The 25014-nt window shown below is 36.2% G+C and overlaps 1 protein-coding gene across 1 annotated transcript; it reads left to right on the forward strand.

The window, feature by feature from the left end:
- On the forward strand, positions 1-24745 carry LOC140141689 (lysosome membrane protein 2-like). Its single transcript, XM_072163600.1, has 11 exons — positions 1-370; positions 3945-4105; positions 14006-14147; positions 15268-15471; positions 16601-16739; positions 17437-17506; positions 18104-18273; positions 19817-19935; positions 21399-21472; positions 22130-22181; positions 24587-24745. Exons 1-11 carry the CDS (start codon positions 197-199, stop codon positions 24743-24745), a joined length of 1464 nt encoding a protein of 487 aa, XP_072019701.1. The 5' UTR covers positions 1-196.
- Positions 24746-25014: the final 269 nt, after the last annotated feature.

Raw genomic sequence — 25014 nt, forward strand, 5'->3', positions numbered from 1 at the left:
ATGACTACATCATTCTTAGTTCGCGTTCGTTAAGCCATAAGTCCTGAACTATGTGTCAAATTAAATATATTTGTGATATATCATACATCACACATTTGAGTCTTGCTGCCGAAGTCTTTCCGGATCTGGTCCAGAGTTTCAACTTGTCTGAAGATATTCGCATCGCAACTGAACATCAAGCAACTAGTCAAGCATCATGACACGCAAGCCCGCACGCAGTTCGACCTGCGCTGCATGTTGCTTGGCATATGCCAAATGTGTCATAGTTGGATTAAGTATCATCATTATAGTGTGTATCGTTGGAGCTATCAAGGGTCCATCTGCTGTCAATAAGATAGTGGCTGACAAAATCAAAACTGTCGTTGATGAGGTGAGTCAAACTGCTGAACATGACCACGAAACTGTATGCCTATACCGTGGTATGGTATATATCGCGCGGTTCGCGCCGTGTTATCCGTGTTATAGGTTATCCGTGTTATATAAGCTGCATATCCTATCAGCGACTGCTATACCTTGTAGCTCCTTGTTTAGGACTTTCAAAAGAAGTACATGCATGTGCAACCATGACTGTTTCAAAATAACCCGCCAAAGTCATGCAGGTAATCGAGGTCGTGCATTGAATTGGTTTGAATGAGGAATACTACGGGAACCCACATGAGTAAAGTCGATAACCTCTATTTCGTTAAGAACTCAAGAATCCCTAACAGCTACGCAATGCAAGGGGGAAATTGGTGCTCAATGAGTACTGGCTGAATCAAGTTCACTGTCACATTAAAGAGGTCACTATCAATATCAATAATACGGCTTAGATCTATGATCCGAATTATCATCACCGTCACCACTGAGCAGCATCAACCCCCTGCTAATAAAGAAGATCCGCCTCGTTCATTAGAAATGGTGTTTTTTAACTTTTTAAAAAAAATTAAAATTGTGTAAAACCCCAGAGCCACCCTTATGTGTTCGCGCTTCGCGCTCAAAAGTCCACTTTAAGTTAAATTCGCACCCCACTACAAAAATCCTGGCTACGGGCCTGACCACCACCGCCATCATCATCATCGCCTCAATCTCCTCGGAGTCTCCAACACCATCTCCATCTTCATCGTCGTCATTCATCTCCGTCTTCTTTATCTTCATCTTCTTCATCTTCATCTCATTCGCCATCTTCATCTTCATCTCTTCGTCTTATGATCTTCCCTTCTGATCTTCATCTTCTGAGATTTGAAGAGGTTATAAGCAGGGGTTTAGAGCATTAACATGAAAATTAGCACCACCACTACCACTACCGTCATCGTCGCGACATCTCCATCTTCAGTGCCGCCGAGAGCCATTACGGGCCCGGGGTAAAATGAACGTCAGGGCCCTCTTTTTAACGGGCCCCCTAAGGTCTCTTTGCTTTGCTTTTATGGGCCTATTAAGGTATTGTCCCTCGGACCCCGAGCCCGGGGGTAACGCACCCCCTTATCCCCCCCCCTTGTCGGCGGCACTGTTCATCTTCATCGAGCTTCATCCTCTGTATGTAGTCCATCGTCACGAATATAACACAACCATTCATTCATATTTTAACTTCCATACTGAAAATCATTACAATACAACAAGACATAAAAAATGCAAACACGTTATGGAGGAAAAGGCTGGAAGACCAAAAAGGCCTGGAAGTTTGTCTTTTTCTAAAATCAAATGAAATTACCAAAACAAAGCAACTTTAGATAACATAACCAAGGTTTTATGTGTAATGCTTTGACAGAACCAAAAGACAAGACAAGGAAAGGGAAAGTGCTCACGGATATGGATTGCGGAAATGTTTAGCTGATTTTGAAGCTTTCGGATTTTTATCTAAAGAATTCCAAATAGTTGAACTACTACCGGCGAATGGCATGATCAGAAAAGACTGATTTTCTTGTTTTTGGTTTAATTTATGTCATTTACATTAGTATAGTCATGGATGTCAGAACGTTTGGTAAAATAATTATCAAATGAAGAGGGCAGCTCATTTATGGCTGTACATGAATGTACCTAATTCCAGTGTGTAATGTACATATCTTCATATTTTAAAATGGTAAAGAAGATTATAAGTTTAGGTCCAGATAAGGGCTGGGGTATGGAAATTTGCACAGTATTTTTTGTTTATAAGTTTAGGTCCAGGTAAGGGCTGGGGTATGGACGTTTGCACAGTATTTTTTGTTTATAAGTTTAGGTCCAGGTAAGGGCTGGGGTATGGACGTTTGCACAGTATTTTTTGTTTATAAGTTTAGGTCCAGGTAAGGGCTGGGGTATGGACGTTTGCACAGTATTTTTGTGGGACAATTGATCGTTGGCTTTACATACCAGCTACATACAGTACATATCATTAGATTTATAAAGTTTACTTCGAGGACTGTTAAATATATAAAAAAATAAACATCAATTTTTTATAATTTTTCATAAAATTTGTATTATATCGCGAATTTAAAAAAAAAATCTAAATTATTTGATATCAGAAGGACTTCGGGTAAAAAAAATTCGAAAAAATGAGCAAAATTTAGTTTGTTCCAAATTCTCCAAATTTACCATACATGCATGCTTTGCTGAAATAAGAAAACTTATTTCCGTATAAAAAATTTCCGTAATATGACATTTTGATGATAAAATTCTGGAACTTGAAAGCTGAACCTAAACTTTATAACTTATTGGTAACTTATTTTTAGGGTCCTATTTCGTGGCATGGAGTTCAACTTGCAACCTGACTTGACGTTTTGAGCAAGTTGTATGCAATTGAACAAACGGAAATTATTCATGACTCAACGACCACGTCTATCTGCAGTTGTTGCAGTTATTGTTGTTTTCTGAAGCGTATAGAGTGTACACAATACAAAAATCAGCTGACATTCCTTTCATTCATAGAATTCGCTTATTATTCTTGCTACTGATTTATTTGCATGCAGACCTCGAAACATGCTAAATGCGTAATACCAGAGGGTAAATACGGATGATAACTTCGTCATTATTGGGATTATTATTAGGAACTGATCTGGAACGAGTCCAATGAAGCTTTTTCGCAGTATGTATATATCTGTGTTTTACTGATGGGTTTGCTCTTCGATCTTCCCAAAATATGCTACTTTGTGAGTTTCAGAGTCAAAAACTTCATTTCGGCACTACCGCAACAGAACATCAAGCTGATCTAGTCAACCAATATGGCACGCAGTTCGACATGCGCTGCATGTTGCTTGGTATATGCCAAATGTGTCATAGTTGGATTAAGTATCATCATCATAGTGTGTATCGTTGGAGCTATCAAGGGTCCATCTGCTGTCAATAAGATGGTGGCTGACAAAATATCAACTGTCGTTGATGAGGTACGTAAAACTTGTTGCTGCTGATTGCGGAACATAATCTACAACTTCCCATCTCGGAAACCTAGAAAATGTATTGTGCGTTTGTCCTTGATGAGACATGTAACAGCTCTCTCTGATTCTGATGCGCGTCATGCTAGCAACTTATTTATATAAGGAGTGCCGCATTAAATTTGTGTACTTCCAGGATGGTGGATGGTTGGGGGAGGTGCAAGCCGAAAGAGAGGGGGCAAGCAATTTTTGGCACAGGTTTTTGGCAACCGTTTCAATATCGTGTCATAAAAAGTTTGTAGAAGAGGATTTAAAACATTCAAATATGGAATACACATCACATCTGTAAGAGGGGAGGGGGAAACATTGTGGCACGACCGAGGGAGGCTCCAAAGGGGGGAAGCAAGTGATTACCAGCAAACTATTTTGAGAATTCACCACCCTGGGGTACGCAGAAGTAATACATCCCTTATGATGATTTATATAGTTTGGACGAAGCGGCAATCACCTGTAAACTTGACATCGTTCATGTCGTGCGCCACGCCCACATCCCTACATTTTTTGACTTGCTTGGCTTATAAATTATTTTGTACTAAAAATTCTATTTTATTCTTCTTACAGATGATGGTCTTATCACCTTCCACGCAGCTCTTTCAAAACTGGGTAGATCCAAAAGTCCCGGTCTATCAGAAGTTTTACTTTTTTGATCTCCAAAATCCTGATGATGTTCTCAATTCAGGAGCGAAACCTCGATATGTCGAAAAGGGCCCCTACTCATACCGGTAAGGCCTCACAAATAAACATCTCAAAAAGTAACTACCCCCCCCCAATAGTAGGGCCTATTACAAATCTTTAAAATGCGTTGGAAGCAGAATATATTTCTGCGCATTTTGACACCTCATTTGATACAACAGCCCAGAAAACAATAAGACACCGGTCAATTTAATGTAGTGAGGTCCAGATTTTGAAAGTTGCACTTACATACAACACAAAAACACTCAAATATCATTACACAGATTTCCTTCCAGTATACTGAATACAAATCAATAGAATTTACTGCAACTTTCAAATCTTGTGTTGCATGTTTTAATTAAATGTACGCTGTGACGTCAATATTTAATCAATTGCTACAAATGAGGTGTCAAAATGTGCGGAAATAAATTGTGCGTCCAACGCATTTTACAGATTTGTAATACAATTGCCCGTTTTTGAATAATGGTCATTATTTAAGGGGGGGGTAGTTAACTTTTTTTTGAGATGTTTATATCTGTTTGTATTATGTTGTAGGCCTAAGTGATGCTATTAATTCGGTCTTCAATTATATCTTCAGTAGACAACAGTTTATGTGGTGTAATTAGTATGATGCAGACAGCAGTCTGCATATAATTGTCATCGTGGCGCTATCTTTAGTAGATGACATCATTCCTGTATAATTGTCACCATCATGCTATTTTCAGTAGATACCACACAGTCATATCGTCAGTAGATAACGGTCTGTAATTTTGTCATGATCGTTATGAATTTAGCAGATTGACGATAGGGGAATTTTAAGCAAAATGAGTTTAAATGCTTCTGATCATGTTTCAGGTCTTTCGTTTCCATCAAAAATTAATGGTATGCATACTTCCGAACGTAGATATTCCCCCCCCCCTCCCTCCCTGCCAGAAACGTAATCCTGAAATGGTGAAAATCTGCTGGGGCACAACAAGAAATTTTTAAAATGGGCATCCCTATATAGCAGATAGTTTCGCTGTATAGGGTAAATCATGTACAAAACTACACTGAATTGAACTACAACTGAACTACTTAATCCAACAACTGATTTTAAACCGTCATTGTTTAGGACTGGAGTCTGGAAAACGGGGATAAAACACACGTTTCGTGGATGATTGCTTTGGGTTCACGTTTTCGATGGTTTAAAATTCTGTGAGTTTTTGGTGTCAAATATATCTGACCATGTTGAAAATTCCTACCAAATCTCAAACATAAAGCGGCCCATACATGATCAATTTGATTGATCAATATTGGGTTCTGATTGGGACCCTTGTTGCAGGACTGGATACAAAATAATATTTCTCTTCAATATTATTGAAGATTATTATCTAGTTTGATTTTATTGACGGTTAACAACAAAATCACTATTGATGTTCGTGTGTACAGTGCACAATGGCAGATTTTGTATCCACTCTTGTATCTAGGGTCTTTGTTATTGATCAATCAAATTGATCGTGTGTAGGCCGCATAATGCATATTCATTTGTACAAAATGAATTAAGGGGTGGGGTATGAACGTTTGAACAGTATTTATTGTGGGACATTAGAGCACATCAGACATATCGAATTGCATTCTGAATACGAAGAATGTCCTTCTGATATCAAATAATTTTGATTTTTGAAATTTGCAATGTAATACACATTTTATGGCAAATGATTAAAAATCGATATTTTTGCTATTTAACAGTACTCGAAGTAAACTTTATAAATCTGATGATTTATACTTAAAGTGTATGTATAGGTGGGATGAAAAGCCGACGATCAATTGAAAATTTTGACCTTTCGTATTGAAGATATGGATTTTTTTCCCAAAACACCAAAACAAATTAGGTCTTTTTGGGAAAAAAATCCATATCTTCAATATGAAGGGTCAACATTTTCAATTGATCGTCGGCTTTTCCTCCCAGCTACGTACACTTTAAGAACATATCATTAGATTTATAAAATTTACTTCGAGGGCTGTTATATATCAAAAATGTGAAAAATATCAAATTTTAATAATTTGTCATAAAATATGTATTATATCGTGAATTTCAAAAAATGAAAATTATTTGATATCAGAAACACATTCTTCGTATTCAGAATGCAATTCGATATGTCTGATGTGCTCTCATGTCCCACAAAAAATACTGTCGAAACCCTCAAAACGCTCATTCCAGATCCCTTAAGGCTAAGGTCATATGTATTATGAACGCGATATATGTCAAGGGTCGTCGGATCATCATGATAATTTATGACAATATAGGCCTATTTTGTCCCGATTTCATATTGTTCCCGAAACCAATGACCGTGAAATAAGGACAGATTAATATGGTCACAAATTTGAAGCGTTCTGGAGGTCACTTTTTAAAACTTAATAAACACCAAGTTGGAAATTGGTGTTTGGAAGATGATTTAGCAAAATATTATTATACGTAATTCCAGCTACGTTGACATCACGTGACGTCACCCTGGACAAATTCTATTCACCATGTTCACTGTCAGAGTATGAAGCTACCCAGCAAACACAAAATATTTTCGACATCATTCGCAAAAGGTTGCCAGAAAACGTTTAAATGTCGAGTTACATAAAGGGTATAAAACGTTTTTATAATATTCAAACATTTTTAATAACTTACTGCAAATAATGTTATTTAAGTGACAAAATATTTGGCACAAAATGTTTGCAAACAATATTTTACAATAACATTTTGAAAATGTTTTTTGTAGTGTGTTTCATACAAAACGTTTTAAAACGTTTTCTTGACCTTTATATAACCCGACATTTAATGTTATTAAAACATTTTTAACAAAATCCAAAATATAACAGGTTAAAACGTTTAAAACCCGTTTTGTGTTTACTGGGTAGGTCAGAGAAGGTTTGTGTGTGTGAATGCAATGGAGCAAATACAATGCGCAAAAGAATTAAAGTACAGTTATGTTCACCCCTGTACGAAACAAAGACAGATGTCGTAGCTGGAACCAGAGCAGCCAATAGCTGCATCATTTAGCTCGAATGTAAGACCTTATTCGTTGAAGTCGTTCACAAAATAAGGACACGACGATCCCCCGGGGACGATCCAAAAACCCGGTAGAGTATAGACGTAAAACGGAAGATTTTGGCCCGATAACATGGTCCAGGACCATATGGTCCTTTTAATTTTGACAAGGGTGAACATAACTGTACCTTAATTCTTTTGCGTACTAGTGTAGATCTGCAATAAATACATGAATTAGGGAGGTTAGTAGTGTAATTCGCTACTTGCACGGTTCCGCCATTATGCACTATGTGCGGGAGAGCCTCGAACTGGCAGCATACATGAAAGGAAGAATTATGTAACCTTACACAGAACGTTATGACTAGTTCAATTCCCATTCATGTATGCTGCCAGTTCGAGGCTCTCCCCGCACATAGTGCATAATGGCGGAACCGTGCAAGTAGCGAATGGTCTTCTCAATTCCTTCTCACCACCGTGGCCCGGGTTCAATTCCCCACATTGCCCACATGTGAGTGTTGGTTACCGATCAATGCTTGTCCTCGCAGCTTTTCTCCGGGTGCTCCGGTTTTCTTTCTGCATTTAATATCAGACCTCTTCCCAAATCCCTGTCCCGTCGATTCGGTTGGCATCCCTTGAATTTTAGTAACCTCTGAGCACACTATTGGGCGTTGGCTTCGGTCTCATCAAACCACTCTAATATCTCTTTGAAAGTGACAGAAGTGTTATGGGAAGGTGGAACAGATAATAATATAGAACTGAAACCTTTTGTCCCTATTCAATGCACCTCCCGTCCCTATATCTGTTTTGCGGTACCAATGGTTACACTGCAAAAAAATACTGAGTAAAAAGGTCACAACTCGACAGTTTAGTAAAAAATTTGAGTAAAAATTACTCAACATTGAGTAAAAAGGTCACAACTCAACAGCTGAGTAAAAAATTACTCAACATGAGCAGTAAAATAATTTTGGCAGTGTACTTTTGCACTGATATTTTACTATATTATAGCATACAAGTCATATTAATCATTCCTTATATGAAATTCAGATCAACTTGCTGTTATGTGTCTTATATCAATTCAATTTTCTGTAAAACGCTGGTTTGCGTGAATGGTACCCAGGGGCGCACGTAGCCAGCTTTCTCTGTGATGGGGGATTTTGGTGGGAAATGGGTTCCTTTCCCCTTCTCTATTCCTTTTTCTTTCCAATTTTCTCTTTCATTTTTGTCACAGGGACACACTTATCTGTGACCTATGGTTTTGATGACCTCTTGAAATTCACAAGTAGGCATAAAAGTAGACATGCCAATATGAACCTTTTGCACAATTTTTAGCCATTTCTTGAATTACAACAAATTTGAATTACACTTTATATTATTGATATACAGCATCTTCGGTAGATAGCAGTCTGCATATTGTCATCATGATGCTATCTTCAGTAGATAGCAGTCTGCATATTGTCATCATGATGCTATCTTCAGTAGATAGCAGTCTATATGTTGTTATTATGGTGTTATCTTCAGTAGATAGCAGTCTGCATATTGTCATTATGGTGTTATCTTCAGTAGATAGCAGTCTGTATGTTGTTATTATGGTGTTATCTTCAGTAGATAGCAGTCTGCATAATGTCATTATGGTGTTATCTTCAGTAGATAGTAGTCTGCATATTGTCATCATGATGCTATCTATATGTTGTTATTATGGTGTTATCTTCAGTAGATAGCAGTCTGCATATTGTTATTATGGTGTTATATTCAGTAGATAGCAGTCTGCATATTGTCATCTTGATGTTATCTTCAGTAGATAGCAGTCTGCATATTGTCATTATGGTGTTATCTTCAGTAGATAGCAGTCTGCATATTATCACCATGATGCTATCTTCAGTAGATAGCAGTCTGCATATTGTCATTATGGTGCTATCTTCAGTAGATAGCAGTCTGTATGTTGTTATTATGGTGTTATCTTCAGTAGATAGCAGTCTGTATGTTGTCATTATGGTGCTATCTTCAGTAGATAGCAGTCTGCATATTGTCATTATGGTGTTATCATCAGTAGATAGCAGTCACGTATGTTGTCATTATGGTGTTATCTTCAGTAGATAGCAGTCTGCATATTGTCATCATGGTGCTATCTTCAGTAGATAGCAGTCATGTATGTTGTCATTATGGTGCTATCTTCAGTAGATAGCAGTCTGCATATTGTCATCATGGTGCTATCTTCAGTAGATAGCAGTCTGCATATTGTCATTATGGTGTTATCATCAGTAGATAGCAGTCATGTATGTTGTCATTATGGTGTTATCTTCAGTAGATAGCAGTCTGTATATTGTCATCATGATGCTATCTTCAGTAGATAGCAGTCTTCATATATGTCATCATGATGCTATTTTCAGTAGATGTCAGTTTGCAGTCTGCATATTGTCATTATGGTGTTATCATCAGTAGATAGCAGTCACGTATGTTGTCATTATGGTGTTATCTTCAGTAGATAGCAGTCTGCATATTGTCATCATGGTGCTATCTTCAGTAGATAACAGTTTATATATTGTCATCATGGTGCTATATTCAGAAGATAGCAGTCTACATATTGTCATCATGGTGCTATCTTCAGTAGATAACAGTTTATATATTGTCATCATGATGCTATCTTCAGTAGATAGCAGTCTGTTTATTGTCATCATGGTGTTATCTTCAGTAGATATCAGTCTGTATATTGTCATCATGATGCTATCTTCAGTAGATAGCAGTCTTCATATATGTCATCATGATGCTATTTTCAGTAGATGTCAGTTTGCATATTGTCATTATGGTGTTATCTTCAGTAGATAGCAGTCTGTATATTGTCATTATGGTGCTATCTTCAGTAGATAGCAGTCTGCAGATTGTCATTATGGTGCTATCTTCAGTAGATAGCAGTCTGCATATTGTCATCATGGTGCTATCTTCAGTAGATAGCAGTCTACATATTGTCATCATGATGCTATCTTCAGTAGATAGCAGTCTGTTTATTGTCATCATGGTGTTATCTTCAGTAGATATCAGTCTGTATATTGTCATCATGATGCTATCTTCAGTAGATAGCAGTCTTCATATATGTCATCATGATGCTATTTTCAGTAGATGTCAGTTTGCATATTGTCATTATGGTGTTATCTTCAGTAGATAGCAGTCTGTATATTGTCATTATGGTGCTATCTTCAGTAGATAGCAGTCTGCAGATTGTCATTATGGTGCTATCTTCAGTAGATAGAAGTCTGCATATTGTCATCGTGATGCTATCTTCAGTAGATAGCAGTCTGTTTATTGTCATCATGGTGTTATCTTCAGTAGATATCAGTCTGTATATTGTCATCATGATGCTATCTTCAGTAGATAGCAGTCTTCATATATGTCATCATGATGCTATTTTCAGTAGATGTCAGTTTGCATATTGTCATTATGGTGTTATCTTCAGTAGATAGCAGTCTGTATATTGTCATTATGGTGCTATCTTCAGTAGATAGCAGTCTGCAGATTGTCATTATGGTGCTATCTTCAGTAGATAGCAGTCTGCATATTGTCATCATGGTGCTATCTTCAGTATATAGCAGTCTGTTTATTATCATTATTATGTTATCTTCAGTAGATAGCAGTCTGCTTATTATCATTATGATGCTATCTTCAGTAGATCTCAGTCTGCATATTGTCATCATGGTGTTATCTTCAGTAGATAACAGTCTGTATGTTATCATCATGATGATATCTTCAACAGATAGCAGTCTGCATATTGTCATCATGGTGCTATCTTCAGTAGATAGCAGTCTGAATGTTGTCATCATGGGGCTATCTTCAGTAGATAACAGTCTGCATAGTGTCATTATGGTGCTATCTTCAGTAGATAGCAGTCTGCATATTGTCATCATGATGTTATCTTCAGTAGATAGCAGTCTGCTCATTGTCATTATGGTGCTATCTTCAGTAGATAGCAGTCTACATATTGTCATTATGGTGCTATCTTCAGTAGATAGCAGTCTGTATATTGTCATTATGATGTTATCTTCAGTAGATAGCAGTCTGTATATTGTCATCATGATGCTATCTTCAGTAGATAGCAGTCTGTATATTGTCATCATGGTGTTATCTTCAGCAGATAAAAGTCTGCATATTGTCATTATGATGTTATCTTCAGTAGATAGCAGTCTGCATAATGTCATCATGATGTTATCTTCAGTAGATAGCAGTCTGTATATTGTCATCATAATGCTATCTTCAGTAGATAGCAGTCTGCATATTGTCATCATGGTGTTATCTTCAGTAGATAGCAGTCTGCATATTGTCATTATGATGTTATCTTCAGTAGATAGCAGTCTGCATATTGTCATCATAATGCTATCTTCAGTAGATAGCAGTCTGCATATTGTCATCATGGTGTTATCTTCAGTAGATAGCAGTCTGCATATTGTCATTATGATGTTATCTTCAGTAGATAGCAGTCTGCATATTGTCATCATAATGCTATCTTCAGTAGATAGCAGTCTGCATATTGTCATTATGGTGTTATCTTCAGTAGATAGCAGTCTGCATATTGTCATAATGATGTTATCTTCAGTAGATAGCAGTCTGCATATTGTCATCATGGTGCTATCTTCAGTAGATAGCAGTCTGCATATTGTCATTATGATGTTATCTTCAGTAGATAGCAGTCTGTATATTGTCATCATGATGTTATCTTCAGTAGATAGCAGTCTGCATATTGTCATCATGGTGTTATCTTCAGTAGATAGCAGTCTGCATATTGTCATTATGATGTTATCTTCAGTAGATAGCAGTCTACATATTGTCATCATGGTGCTATCTTCAGTAGATAGCAGTCTGCATATTGTCATCATGGTGCTATCTTCAGTAGATAGCAGTCTGTATATTGTCATCATGGTGTTATCTTCAGCAGATAAAAGTCTGTATATTGTCATCATAATGCTATCTTCAGTAGATAGCAGTCTGCATATTGTCATCATGGTGTTATCTTCAGTAGATAGCAGTCTGCATAATGTCATCATGATGTTATCTTCAGTAGATAGCAGTCTGTAAATTGTCATCATGATGTTATCTTCAGTAGATAGCAGTCTGTATATTGTCATCATGGTGTTATCTTCAGTAGATAGCAGTCTGTATATTGTCATCATGATGTTATCTTCAGTAGATAGCAGTCTGCATATTGTCATTATGGTGCTATCTTCAGTAGATAGCAGTCTGCATATTGTCATCATGGTGCTATCTTCAGTAGATAGCAGTCTGTATATTGTCATCATGGTGTTATCTTCAGCAGATAAAAGTCTGCATATTGTCATTATGATGTTATCTTCAGTAGATAGCAGTCTGCATATTGTCATTATGATGTTATCAGTAGATAGCAGTCTGTATTTTGTCATTATGGTGTTATCATCAGTAGATAGCAGTCTGTATGTAGTCATTATGGTGCTATCTTCAGTAGATAACAGTCTGTATGTTGTCATTATGGAGCTATCTTCAGTAGATAGCAGTCTGTATGTTGTCATTACGGTGTTATCTTCAGTAGATAGCAGTCTGCATATTGTCATTATGATGTTATCAGTAGATAGCAATCTGTATTTTGTCATGATGTTATCTTCAGTAGATAGCAGTCTGTATGAAGTCATTATGGTGATACATTCAGTAGAAACTATAGCTATAGTCTGTATATTATCATTATGGTGTTATCTTATATAGATTAGTCTTCATGCATATTGTCATTATCATACTAGCTCCAGTAGATAGTGTTGTCTTTATGGTGCTATCATCATTCAGTAGATAACAATCTACATGATATTATCAATAAGCGCCATGAGCGTTATTTTGTTGACGGATACCAGTGCTTTTATAAGTCTACGTTATTATTATCCTATTTTCAGTACACAACAGTCTGTGTGTTATCATAATGATGCGATCTTCAGTTGACAGCGGTATGTATATTTCATTGTGGTTCTATCTTCAGTAGATAGCAGCATGGACATTCCATAATAACAGTCTGTCACCATGGTACTATTTCAGTAGATACCATGAAGTCTGCATATGGTCATTGCTGCTATGCTATCTTCAGTAGATAGCAGTCTGTATAATGGTGCGATCTGAGGGCCTGCTTGAAAAGCAGTGCTTGTCACTGAAGCAGTATTACCCTCAATAAAGAAAGAATAAATAAATAAAAATAAAAATAAATAAATAATAAAGATCTTCAGTTCATAGCAGCCTGTATAATATCTTTTGGTCCTATCTTCATTCAGTAGATATAGCAATCAGCATTATTCTATAGTGCCTTTAGTATATATAGATAACAGTCTGTATGTTGTCATTTTGGTGCTATCTTCAGTAGATGTATGTTCTCATAATGGCATTATAGTCAGTAGATAGCAGTCTCTGTGTTATCATTTTTTGGTGCTATATTCCAGAGTTAACAGACTCTGTGTATGGTGCTATCGTCAGTATAGATTTAGCAGTCTTTGTATGGTGCTATCTCAGTAGATAAAAGTCAGCATGTTTTCATTATTATTTTATATTAGTAGGTTTCAATCTGCGCTCTTTGAAACAATACACATCGAATATAGAAAAAGGGTTCTATTGATTGATTCTATAGGAAATTGAAATTATTTTCTGTTATGCTTTATATTATTATTATTTAGATTACTTTATATCTATGCAATAAACACCAGCCCAACTTATCATTTAAAGGGAGCAAGATACTGTTGATCTCTGCTGAAGAGTGTTTGGCAACCTCTCCTCTCCTCTCCTCTCCTGGGTTATCACGCTTTATCACGATTTATGTGCCGGTCACATCAAGTGTTTTTACGATATATGAATCTTAATCTGTATTATACGTTTTACATTGTAATATATATCATTATTGTTAATATTTATTATCATTACTCTATTTTTGTTTTTAATACAGCCTTCACGTTTCCCGTTACGATGTGGAGTTTGGTGACAATGACACTTTATCCTATCGACAACTCAACTGGTTGGAGTTCGCTCCTGAAGTGTCAGCAGGATTAGAGAATGACAGTATTACAACTATTAATGTGCCGTTTGTTGTGAGTTGAACTTAATGTCAGTATATAAAATGGGCTCAAAAAGAAACTTATAATTTTTCACAAGGTCATATCTTAAAATCCTGTTCATCAAAATGAACCAAAATTACACACAGGATACTAGCCACATGTCAGTAACCAAACAGTTGCCCAAGTGACACAACAGCGACGTTTGCAAACACGGATACATACAGTCCCATATATTCCAGTGCATTTTTCAGTTGTGTCAGTAAAGCAACCATTTGAATATTGACATGTCATTAGAGTAGAATATTGAAGGAATCCTGTGTGTGATTTTGGCTCATTTTGATGGACAGGTTTTCAAGATATGATCATTTGAAAAATTCCGGGAAAAATTGTAAGTTTCTTTTTTATTCCAGTTTAGTTTTGAAAGTGCCCGTCTCTATGAGACAAAATGTTGACAAAACTTCGAGTAGAAGAACTCTCAAATAGTTACAAAATAAATCTAAATTAAAATCTTTTGAGGGGAAAATCGCAAATGAAAACGGTAAACGAAAGTGAAACCAAAAACGGAAAACAGAAGCACAACCCGCCCCCAAACAAATAATCAAAAAAGAAACGTCCGACTGGATACTGGCCTGTGAGAAATCATGTGGACATCCGTAATCTTCTAAAATACCGGTATGTTCGGGCTATAGGCAGGTGGGGTGGGGTGGGGTCGGATGCGATATTGCCATTTGACGTCGCCATTGGATTAACACGTAATCATGAAAACGTTTTAGGTTATATTTATACGTAAGGTCAAAATTTTAATATGATGGACGGCTTTTACTCCCAGCTACATACATAGACCTACACTTTAAATACATATCGTTAAATTGTTTGCTTTCATTTTTTGTCAGGGGTATTTTTTCTTACTTTTTTGTCAGTGGCACTCCCCGGCTACGCTACTGATTAAGCTTACTAATCAATGGTAACGATACCAGACTGTTTATCTCTTTTACGCCTTACGAAAATTATTTTAAGCAATTGCCCATGGCAAAGACTTCGCCATAGTTGCAATTTTTCGAGAACTTATTTAAATCCAAATTACATGTTGCTTGATATTTCAAGGTATTATAATAATATTTAATTTCTTGTTTAAAACTTTTTAACGTTTTAGGGTCTTGCATCTGGTGCTAAACATCAAGACTGGTTTTCCCGCCTAACCGTATCAGCATTAGCCAAAATCCACGAACACGAAATGTTTACCAGACTCACGATAGGGGAGATATTATGGGGTTATGAGGATCCATTGCTCAAACAACTGCAATTAATGGTTGGAGAAGAAAAGGTCCCTACGTATAAAATCGGTCTCCTACTCAGAGTAAGTATTTCTAACGTCTTTATTTTAAATAGTTATCATTTTATTTAAACAAATTACAGCTATTAGTAGTTGTTGGTATGGATACTGTCCATATGTGTATCAATGAAGCAGCTACCCGGCAAACACAAAAAATTCTAAACGTTATTAAACGGTATTAATGAAGTAGCCATCTACTGTTAATATGGGTATTGATAAGTAGCTATCTACCGCTGATATTAGTATTTATAAATCCGTTATCTACTGCTGATATTGACATTGATGAAGTAGCCGTCTACTGCTGATATGGGTATTGATGAAGTAGCCATCTACTGCTGATATTAGTATTGATGAAGTAGCCATAAATACTGCTGCTATGGGTATTGATGAAGAAGCCATCTACTGCTGATATTAGTATTGATAAAGTCACTGTCTACTGCTGATATTGGTATTGATGAAGTAGCCACCTACTGCTGATATTAGTATTGGTAAAGTCGCTGTCCACTGCTGATATTATTGATAAAGCAGCTATCTAATACTGATATTGGTATTGATGAAGTAGCTATCTACTGCTGATATTGGTATTAAAAAAGTAGGCATCTATAAAACTGCTGATATTGGTATTGATAAAGTCGCTGTCTACTGCTGATATGGATATTTATGAATTATGAAGTAGCCATCTACTGCTGATATTAGTATTGATAAAATGCTGTCTACTGCTGATATGGGCATTGATGAAGTAGCGGTATTACCTTCCTTCATTCAAAGGATAATATCTCCCAAATGCAGCAACAAATTTATTAAGTAGTACCGGTATACTATTTAAATCAGTATAATTTACAGTCCTAATGATACATATATTTTATATTTTTAATATTTTCTAGAAAAGACTGATGTGTCGGGAACAATCATTTTGATACACCCTGTACACTATCAAGGGCGTAGCCATTTACCACTTTGGTTGGTGACAGTATTTCATAAAAATGATATAAATTAAAAAAATGATATAATTGAAAATTGGTATATCAAATTGATCATTTAAATCTAGTCAACTGGACTTACTATTTTTTACTGGCGACGTTTCACATCCTATCCTGAATGACTGAGAATATACACAAATATACGTATAATTGTTATGTTTCTTCTCACTTAGACTAATGGATCCAGATTTAGTACTGTAGTCAACACTGGAGCCAGTAATTCTACGATGTTGAATAAAATTGTGACATTTAATGACAAGACTGCGTTTAAATTGTGGGCAACCAAAGAGGCCAACATGATCAATGGATCAGGTATGTTGAACTCTCTACACGCGGGTGTCGACTGCAGGCGCTAGGCGACCAGTTTCATTTTTTTTAAACAAATTCAGAAATGTCAAAATTGTTAATTTTCATGACCATAGAGGTCGATCCTTTATGTAATTATTTCGTGTAAACTAATCCTGACCCTAACCCTAATCCTAACATTAACCCTATAACCCTAACCCTAAACTAACCCTAACCCCAATTTCGTGTATATTTACATGAGGGATTAACCCATATTTGGATTCAGCATGAAAAATGCATTAAAATGAGTACAAACAAGCCTAGTATTGGTTCAGTGGTTCTCATTAAGATCTTGATATTTTGAGAAAATATCTCAAAACTTTTTATGAAGCCTATGACTAGCATGCAGAGAGCAGTAATGAATCAGTCGATCAATCAATCAAAACTTCGCTAAAAATCAAAACTATTTTTAGTGTGTATAAAAACCAAGCACTTAGGCTAATCGATCACTATTCAAGCAAACAAGCAAGTAATGAATAAATCAATCAAACGATCGATAAATCAGGCAATCAAAAACTTTCTCAAAATTACCCAGAAACCAATTAATCAATTAACCGATCGATCAATCCAAAATGTACACTTCACCGTAACATTTTATAAATCATTAATCATGTAATATGCATTCTATCAGTTTATCCTGAAAATTATTCTTATTCCTCCACAGATGGTAGTATGTTCCATCCTGGTGTGACTGCGGAGGAGTCTTTTTATGTGTTTAATCCAATGCGTTGCAGGTTAGTCTCTAACAGCTTCTAACAAAGGCTTCACTATGCCATATAGTTTAATGCATGCAAAAAGCCAAATAATTATTAATATCCCGAATATTCAGATGATCAGATATTTCAGGAAGCAACCACAAACGATGACCAAATACCGTAAAACCCCGTCTACAAGCATATAGAGTGCTTCTGATGAAAGCTACATTTATCCAGGCGCCATTATGGAGTATGAGCAAATAAATTACGGATCCAAGCATATACAAACAGGTATTATTTTAAGACCAATCTATTGTATTGGTATATTTACGCTGGCTTCGAATTAATTTAGCTTTCATAAAAAACACTATGTATGCTTGTAGACGGGGTTTTTTTTTTTTACGGTAGATTAGGCCTAACAATTTGAACATATCAAGGTCAGCAGAAATCTATGCGAATTGGTAGGCCTACCAGGATTACAATTCAGTGAAACGTGTGTTTGCTGGGATGTCATAATCCGGGGACAAATCCATGCCCATGCTAACTAGCAGACCCACTCGGGAAGGAGCCAGATTCTTTCTGTTCGTGCAAATTCTACAGTTCATCTTGTTTTACACGATTTCTTACTTTCATTAGATCCGTCCCGTATATCTACAAGGAGTCTCAGCTTCATTATGATATACCAATGATGAAGTTCCACATCCCGTGGTATACATACGCCAATGCATCAAGTTATCCACCTAATGCTGGGTTTTGTTTGCAAGACAGTTGTCCTGATGGGATCCTAAATGTAACCGCATGTACAAGTAAGATATTATTTTGTGTTATTATAATATTAATAATCCATATTTTTATCATATCTTTATATGAATCACAACTCCAAATCCAAATTTCATTCAATAGAGGTTGTGCATGTGACGAATCATACCGTATATGGCGGATTACTCAAATGTATCAGCAAAAGCATGATTGCAATCTACCGCGACAGTTCGTCTCACACACATAACAAATGCACTATGATCAAATAGGTTGATGACAACATTTGATTGAATGGACAGCACTGCGCCATGATTACGGGGAAGGACACCGGTTCAAGTCCTTTGTTTAGTACCAATCAATAATTTCACGCACAACCTTTATCTACATGAATATATGAATACAAAACCCACCCAAGTCCATACGTTGGCCAAATTGAGTTAAGCATGGGAAATTGTTGCTATACATAGGCCTGTCCTATGTATGAAAGAACAACTCAAATTCATCATCTGTGTCTATTGAGCATGTGAGAAATAGCATGTATGAAAGAACCACCAAATTCCGTGATTTGAGTCTTGTAACACATTGATTGAAATCCAGTATGTATAAAAGTCCACTTGTAACACATTCATTGCTAGAGAGTGACTTTTGAAAAAAAATGGGTTTAATAAAGGAACGTGTGTGGTTTATATTACATGGCAGAATGCTTATCAACATTATACATACCTGTGTGCTTTATTTTGTATTATCTTACTAGTGGTAATCTCATTCCATCGTTGTTGTCTTTGTATATGATTCAAAAAACCACCCAAGTCCAAAATTTAAAATGAACCCTACAAAGTCCCTGAAATGCTAATTGTCATACTTTATACAGTTTAATCCACTCATTTGCACGTAAAACTTACCATATTGACCAGGTAAATCTAACTTAAGGAATTAAAATGATACACAGGTTTTTCTCTCAAAATCACTTCCCATGGACTTGGGTGGGTTTTGTATTCATATATTCACATGTATGTCGGAGAATATTATTTCCCATTTATTTTTGGTGGAAATGGAAGATCACCCGAAACCTAGCCAGAAGCATGCATTAACTCAATTTGCTCAAAATTCTCAATTCGCAACACTGCCGAATTCATAACGATACGTGTTCTAAAATTTTAGAAGGACCGATAGAATGGTACCAACGTTTTCAAACACCGGTTACGTAGAACAGCGATTTTGCGCATTCGTCACTCTGCCGAATTCAAGGAATTATGATTAGGATTTTATCATGATCGTTCATGTCTGATCGTCTCATTATAAATATTTGAGTTGACATCTATGTCTTAATGGCCTAATGGCCTTTAACTCTCTCTACGCGGGTGTCGACTGCAGACGACAAGTTTGCAAAAATTAAAACTTCAAAACTTTCAGAATTGTACATTTTCATGACCATATTTGGAATCGGCATAAAAAATGCATTAAAATAAGTACAAACAAGCCTAGTATTGGTTCAGTGGTTCTTGAGATAGAACTTGATATTTGGAGAAAATATCTCAAATGTTGGATTGAAGCCTATGTCTAGTTAATCTCTAAATTTGTATTTTCCAGAGGGACCCATCGGGATGTCTTTACCTCACTTCTTGTATGCATCACCTGATATCATAGAATCGTTTGATGGCATCGAACCAAATGAAACCAAACATCAAAGCTACCTCACCGTCGAACCGGTAAGATGAACGACATTGGTATTATTGATAGTATCATTGCTGTAATCATCATAATCGTGGTCTCCGTCCTCGTCTTAGTCCCCGTCTCTGTCCCCATTCTTCATCTCCATCTCGCCATCTTCATCTTGGTCTTCATCTTCATCACCACCACCGTCGTTTTTATTGCATTTTTTTCTGCTTATGCTTCTTCTTTGTTGTTCATCTTCTCCAATGTCTGCTCCTTCTGCCATCTTCATGTCCATGTTCATCTTCTTCTTCATCACCATCATCTTATTGCGTTTTTTCTGCTCCTGCTTCTCCTTTGTTATTTTTTCTTTAGTATCTGATATTCTGCTTCTTCCGCCATCTCCATGTTTTTATTCATCTTCACTTTCATCTACGTCTTCATCTTCATCTTCTTCTTCATCTTCTTTGTTTTCATCTTCTTTATCTTCATCTTCTTTGTCTTCATTGCCATCATTTTGTTATGATTTTTTCTGCTTCTGCTTCTTCTTTGATGTTTATCTTCTTTAGTGTCTGCTATTAACGTATAATCATAATCTTGATCTTCTTCGGTGTCTGCTTCTTCCCCATCTTCATCTTCGTCTTCGTCTTCATCTTCATCACCACCACCCTCATCTAATTGTGTTTTTTCTGTTTTTACTTTGCTGTTTATCTTCTTTTCAGTTTCTGCTTCTTCCGCCATCTTCATCTTCACTTTCATCTCCCATCTTCATCTTCTGTGTCTGTAGCTTCATCGCCATCATCGTATTTTTTTCTGCTTCTGAATTTTCTTTGTTGTTTATCTTCAATGTCTGCTTTTGCCACATGATCATAATCTTGTTCATCTCTTTCAGTGTCGGCATCTTCCACCATCTCCACGTTCATTTTCATCTTCGTCTTCGTCTCCATCATCATCATCATCACCATCATCGTATTGTTTTTTCTGCTTCTGCTTCTTTGTCATCTTCTTCAGTGTCAGCTTCTGACATCTCCACGTTCTTGTTCATCTTCATCTTCATCTTCATCACCATCACCATCATCATCTAATTGTGTGTTAATTTCTGGTTTGCTTCTTTGTTGTTTATCTTCTTAGTATCTGCTTCTTCATGTTATATTCATGTTCACCTTCGTCTTCATCTTTATCTTCATCACCACCATCAGATCATATGCTTATTGTGCTTCTTCTTCTCCTTTGTTGTTTATCTTCTTCAGCGTCTGCTTCTACCCTTAATCGTCTTGCTCGTCTTCTTCAGTATCTGCTTTTTCCGCCATCTTCATGTTCATGTTCATCTTCAACTTCATCTTCTTTGTCTCTATCATCATCATCATCACAATCTCCATCATCGTATTGTTTTTTCTGCTTCTCCTTCTTTGTCATCTTGTTCATCTTCTTCAGCATCTGCTTCTTCTGCATAATCATCATGTTGTTCACGCCCACCTCATCATCATCCGCATCAAATCAATGTATTATTATCATCCAGATTACAGGTGTATCTTACATACAAAGGCGGCGTCTTCAGATGAATGTTTACATGGAAACTGTGGATTCAATCATGTAAGTCCATAATGACGCTTTGAAATATAGTTTATAGTCCTCAATCGTTGACGATGAGCCAATAAACATGTTGGCCAATGAACTATAGGCGTGAATACCGGGAGATGGGAGGGAGGGGAATCCCACCTAATGATAAGGGGGATGATCACCCCTATCCCCAATGATGCCTGCAAATTTTAGCGGTCTTCGCGCAAAATTGTTCCACTTTTGCAGCACATTTCACCATTTTAGCTTCAATATGGCAAGAAAATGTTACTCTCTCTCGCGCATTTTGACCATAACCTTATTCTGTCGCCAAAATGTACTGGATTTACTCTACTTCAAGAGAATTTTTCAACCCCATTCCATCCCCCCGTTTCCCAGGAAAATAGCAAGAGAGTAACATGATTAGGTGTAAATTTCAATTGAGCACATGAAAAATGTTACAAGTAGGGTCTGAATTAATGGATTTTCCCATATCATGATATAGGCCACCAAAATACGCCATACAATAGGATACATAGTAGCAGTGGCCAGTCAGTTACAATCTCACTTCCACATCAAGTGGTAGCTTTACGTATTGTTTTAGATGCAAAAAGTAACCCTCCTAGCTCCTTCTCATTGGGAACGAAGTTTACTTGTCTTTTTAAATATTCCTAATCATACGTCTCTTTGCAGGCAAACTGAGGGCGTACGTTCCATGTACTACCCATATTGTTGGATAGAGATGGTGAGTCAGCTATGTATAGGCCTATGCCGCAGAATTATCAATACTCGGGAGATGGGGGTTAGGGTGATTCACAAAAAATGAAATTGTTATTTTTCAACGGGACACCCCCTCATTTTGTTCATTTTGGTAATAAAATTATACCTGCAAAATATGAAAAAAATTCAAAAAAGTTTAGGGGGTGCTACCGGTCAATGAACTTTTGTACACAAAGTCAATGGGATTTTTTGTCAAAAATTTCAAACGCTTATTTCAGGGCCTAAAAAGTCTACCAGGCTTGCAAAACGGAAGTAAATGTTCAATGATATACCTAACTTTGTGAAAACATGGGTTTTTACCAAATTAAAGTTCATAGTTGACTGTAATAATAAAAAATGTTTCAAAAGTGACAGAGGGAGTGTAGCTCAAGAAAAGAATACCCTGGGATATCCCTGGAATCCCACCAGGCACCCCAAATTTATACCTTATTGAACTGAACTGTTGATAAAAAAAAGATTAAAATTCTTCACATATTAGTTTACCCCAATGGTGATACCAGCTTTTGAAATCTTATGTAATAGTAACTATCAAAATCCATACATCTGTATCAGGGGTGGTCATTATGGCCATACCTGATGAAGATTTGTATTGTTTGAATTGAATGACCACAGGAAGGATTAGATTCACCATGGTTGAAAAGAAATGTATATAAATTGGGGTCACAACATTGGATAGTGGCCAGTTCAAAACTACACCTTGTGCAAGGTACTTGTGACAAGAGCTAGAGTGGCTAAGACACATTTACTACTGGATTACACATTAAACATTACACTACACTTACATAAAATTACAAACCTACACACATTCAACACTTGAATAACATAATTTACAGTTACAAACCTACATACATTTAAAAAAAAAAAAGAACTAGAGCCCCATAAACACAACTTTATATTAGCCAAGTACCATAATATTTTGGCTGTTCCAGCAACTGCCTTGCCCCAAATGTAACAGTTTTCACAAAAATGCAATTTTCTGGAAAGCGGGTTAACATTTTTACAATTTTCTTTAGCATTTATTTTAAGGACATTACTCACACTATGATCAAATATTTTGGCACAATCAGGAAAATTAACATGGCTTTTTGTGTTGTAAAGAAAATGGCTCATAAATCCCATTGACTTTGTGTACAAAAGTTCATTGACCGGTAGCACCCCTAAACTTTTTGATTTTTTTTCATATTTTGCAGGTATGATTTTATTATCAAAATGAACAAAATGAGGGGGTGTCCCGTTGAAAAATACCAATTTCATTTTTTGTGAATCACCCTAATGGGGGTGTTTGTTTGTTTGTTTGTGTGTTTGTTTGTTTTTGTTTTGTTTTTTGTTTTGTTTTGTTTTTTTGTTTTTTGGACGAAAAAGACAAACTGCAGACCTCTAAGTGGGATTGTGAGTTTTGTTGTTGTTTTCGAAAGAGACAAAAGACAGACACCCTTAATACACTATTTGGAGTTTAAGCAACTATAATGCGCGAAATTCAAAGAAAGATGTAGAAAGGAAGTTGTGATAAACTTTCGAATTTACTTAACACTAAAAAAACTTTAAAAAATCAGGATTCGTTCATAATAATATTGAATTGTATTGCAATCCTTCATAATAATATTGAATTATATTGCATTGCATTACATACATTACATTACATTGTATATTACATCGTATAATACAATGCAATACAGCATTGTATTGCATTACATTTTATTATTATTACATTGCTTTGTGTTGTATTGTATTGTATTATTTTGTATTGTACTGTATTGTATCGTATCGCATTGCATTGCATTGTATCGTATCGTATCGTATCGTATCGCATCGTATCGCATTGTATCGTATCGTATCGTATTGTATCGTATCGTATTGTATTGTATCGTATCGTATCGTATTTTGTTGTATTGCATTGCATTGTATTGTATTATATCGTATTGTATCGTATTGTATTGTATCGTATCGTATCGTATTTTGTTGCATTGTATTGCATTGTATCTTATCGTATCGTATCTTATTGTATCGTATCGTATTGTGTCGTATCGTATCATAATTGTGTCGTATCGTATCGTATCGTATCATATCGTATCGTAGTGTCGTATCGTATATTGTGTCGTATCGTATCGTATCGTATCGTATCGTATTGTGTCGTATCGTATCATATTGTGTCGTATCGTATCATATCGTATTGTATTGTATTGTATTGTATTGTATTGTATTGTATCGTATTATATCGTATTATAATCGTATCGTATCGTATCGTATTGTATTGTATCGTATTGTATCGTATCATATCATATCGTATCGCATCGTATTGTATTGTAGCCCTATTATGCATTTGTATAACCAGAGGTGATGAAAACATGATATTGTATTATATCTCCACAGAGTGCAGATGTGCCAGAATCTATAGCCACTTATTTCAGAAGCAACATGTCAATCGTTGATGGGTTGGATGTCATAACACGATATGTCTTCATAGGACTAGCTGGCTTATGTCTTCTTATAATCATCTTAATGTTATTATGTATGGTGACCAAATGGTAAGACATGCTTCATAGGGGCAGGGGTGTAGGATGTTAATGGTTGATGGGTTGGATGTCATAACACAATATGGCTTCATAGGACTAGTTGGCTTATGTCTTCTTATAATCATCTTAATGTTATTATGTATGGTGACCAAATGGTAAGACATGCTTCATAGGGGCAGGGGTGTAGGATGTTAATGGTTGATGGGTTGGATGTCATAACACAATATGGCTTCATAGGACTAGTTGGCTTATGTCTTCTTATAATCATCTTAATGTTATTATGTG

Source organism: Amphiura filiformis, chromosome 19 (genome assembly GCF_039555335.1).
Source record: "Amphiura filiformis chromosome 19, Afil_fr2py, whole genome shotgun sequence".
NCBI classification, from domain to species: Eukaryota; Metazoa; Echinodermata; class Ophiuroidea; order Amphilepidida; family Amphiuridae; genus Amphiura; species Amphiura filiformis.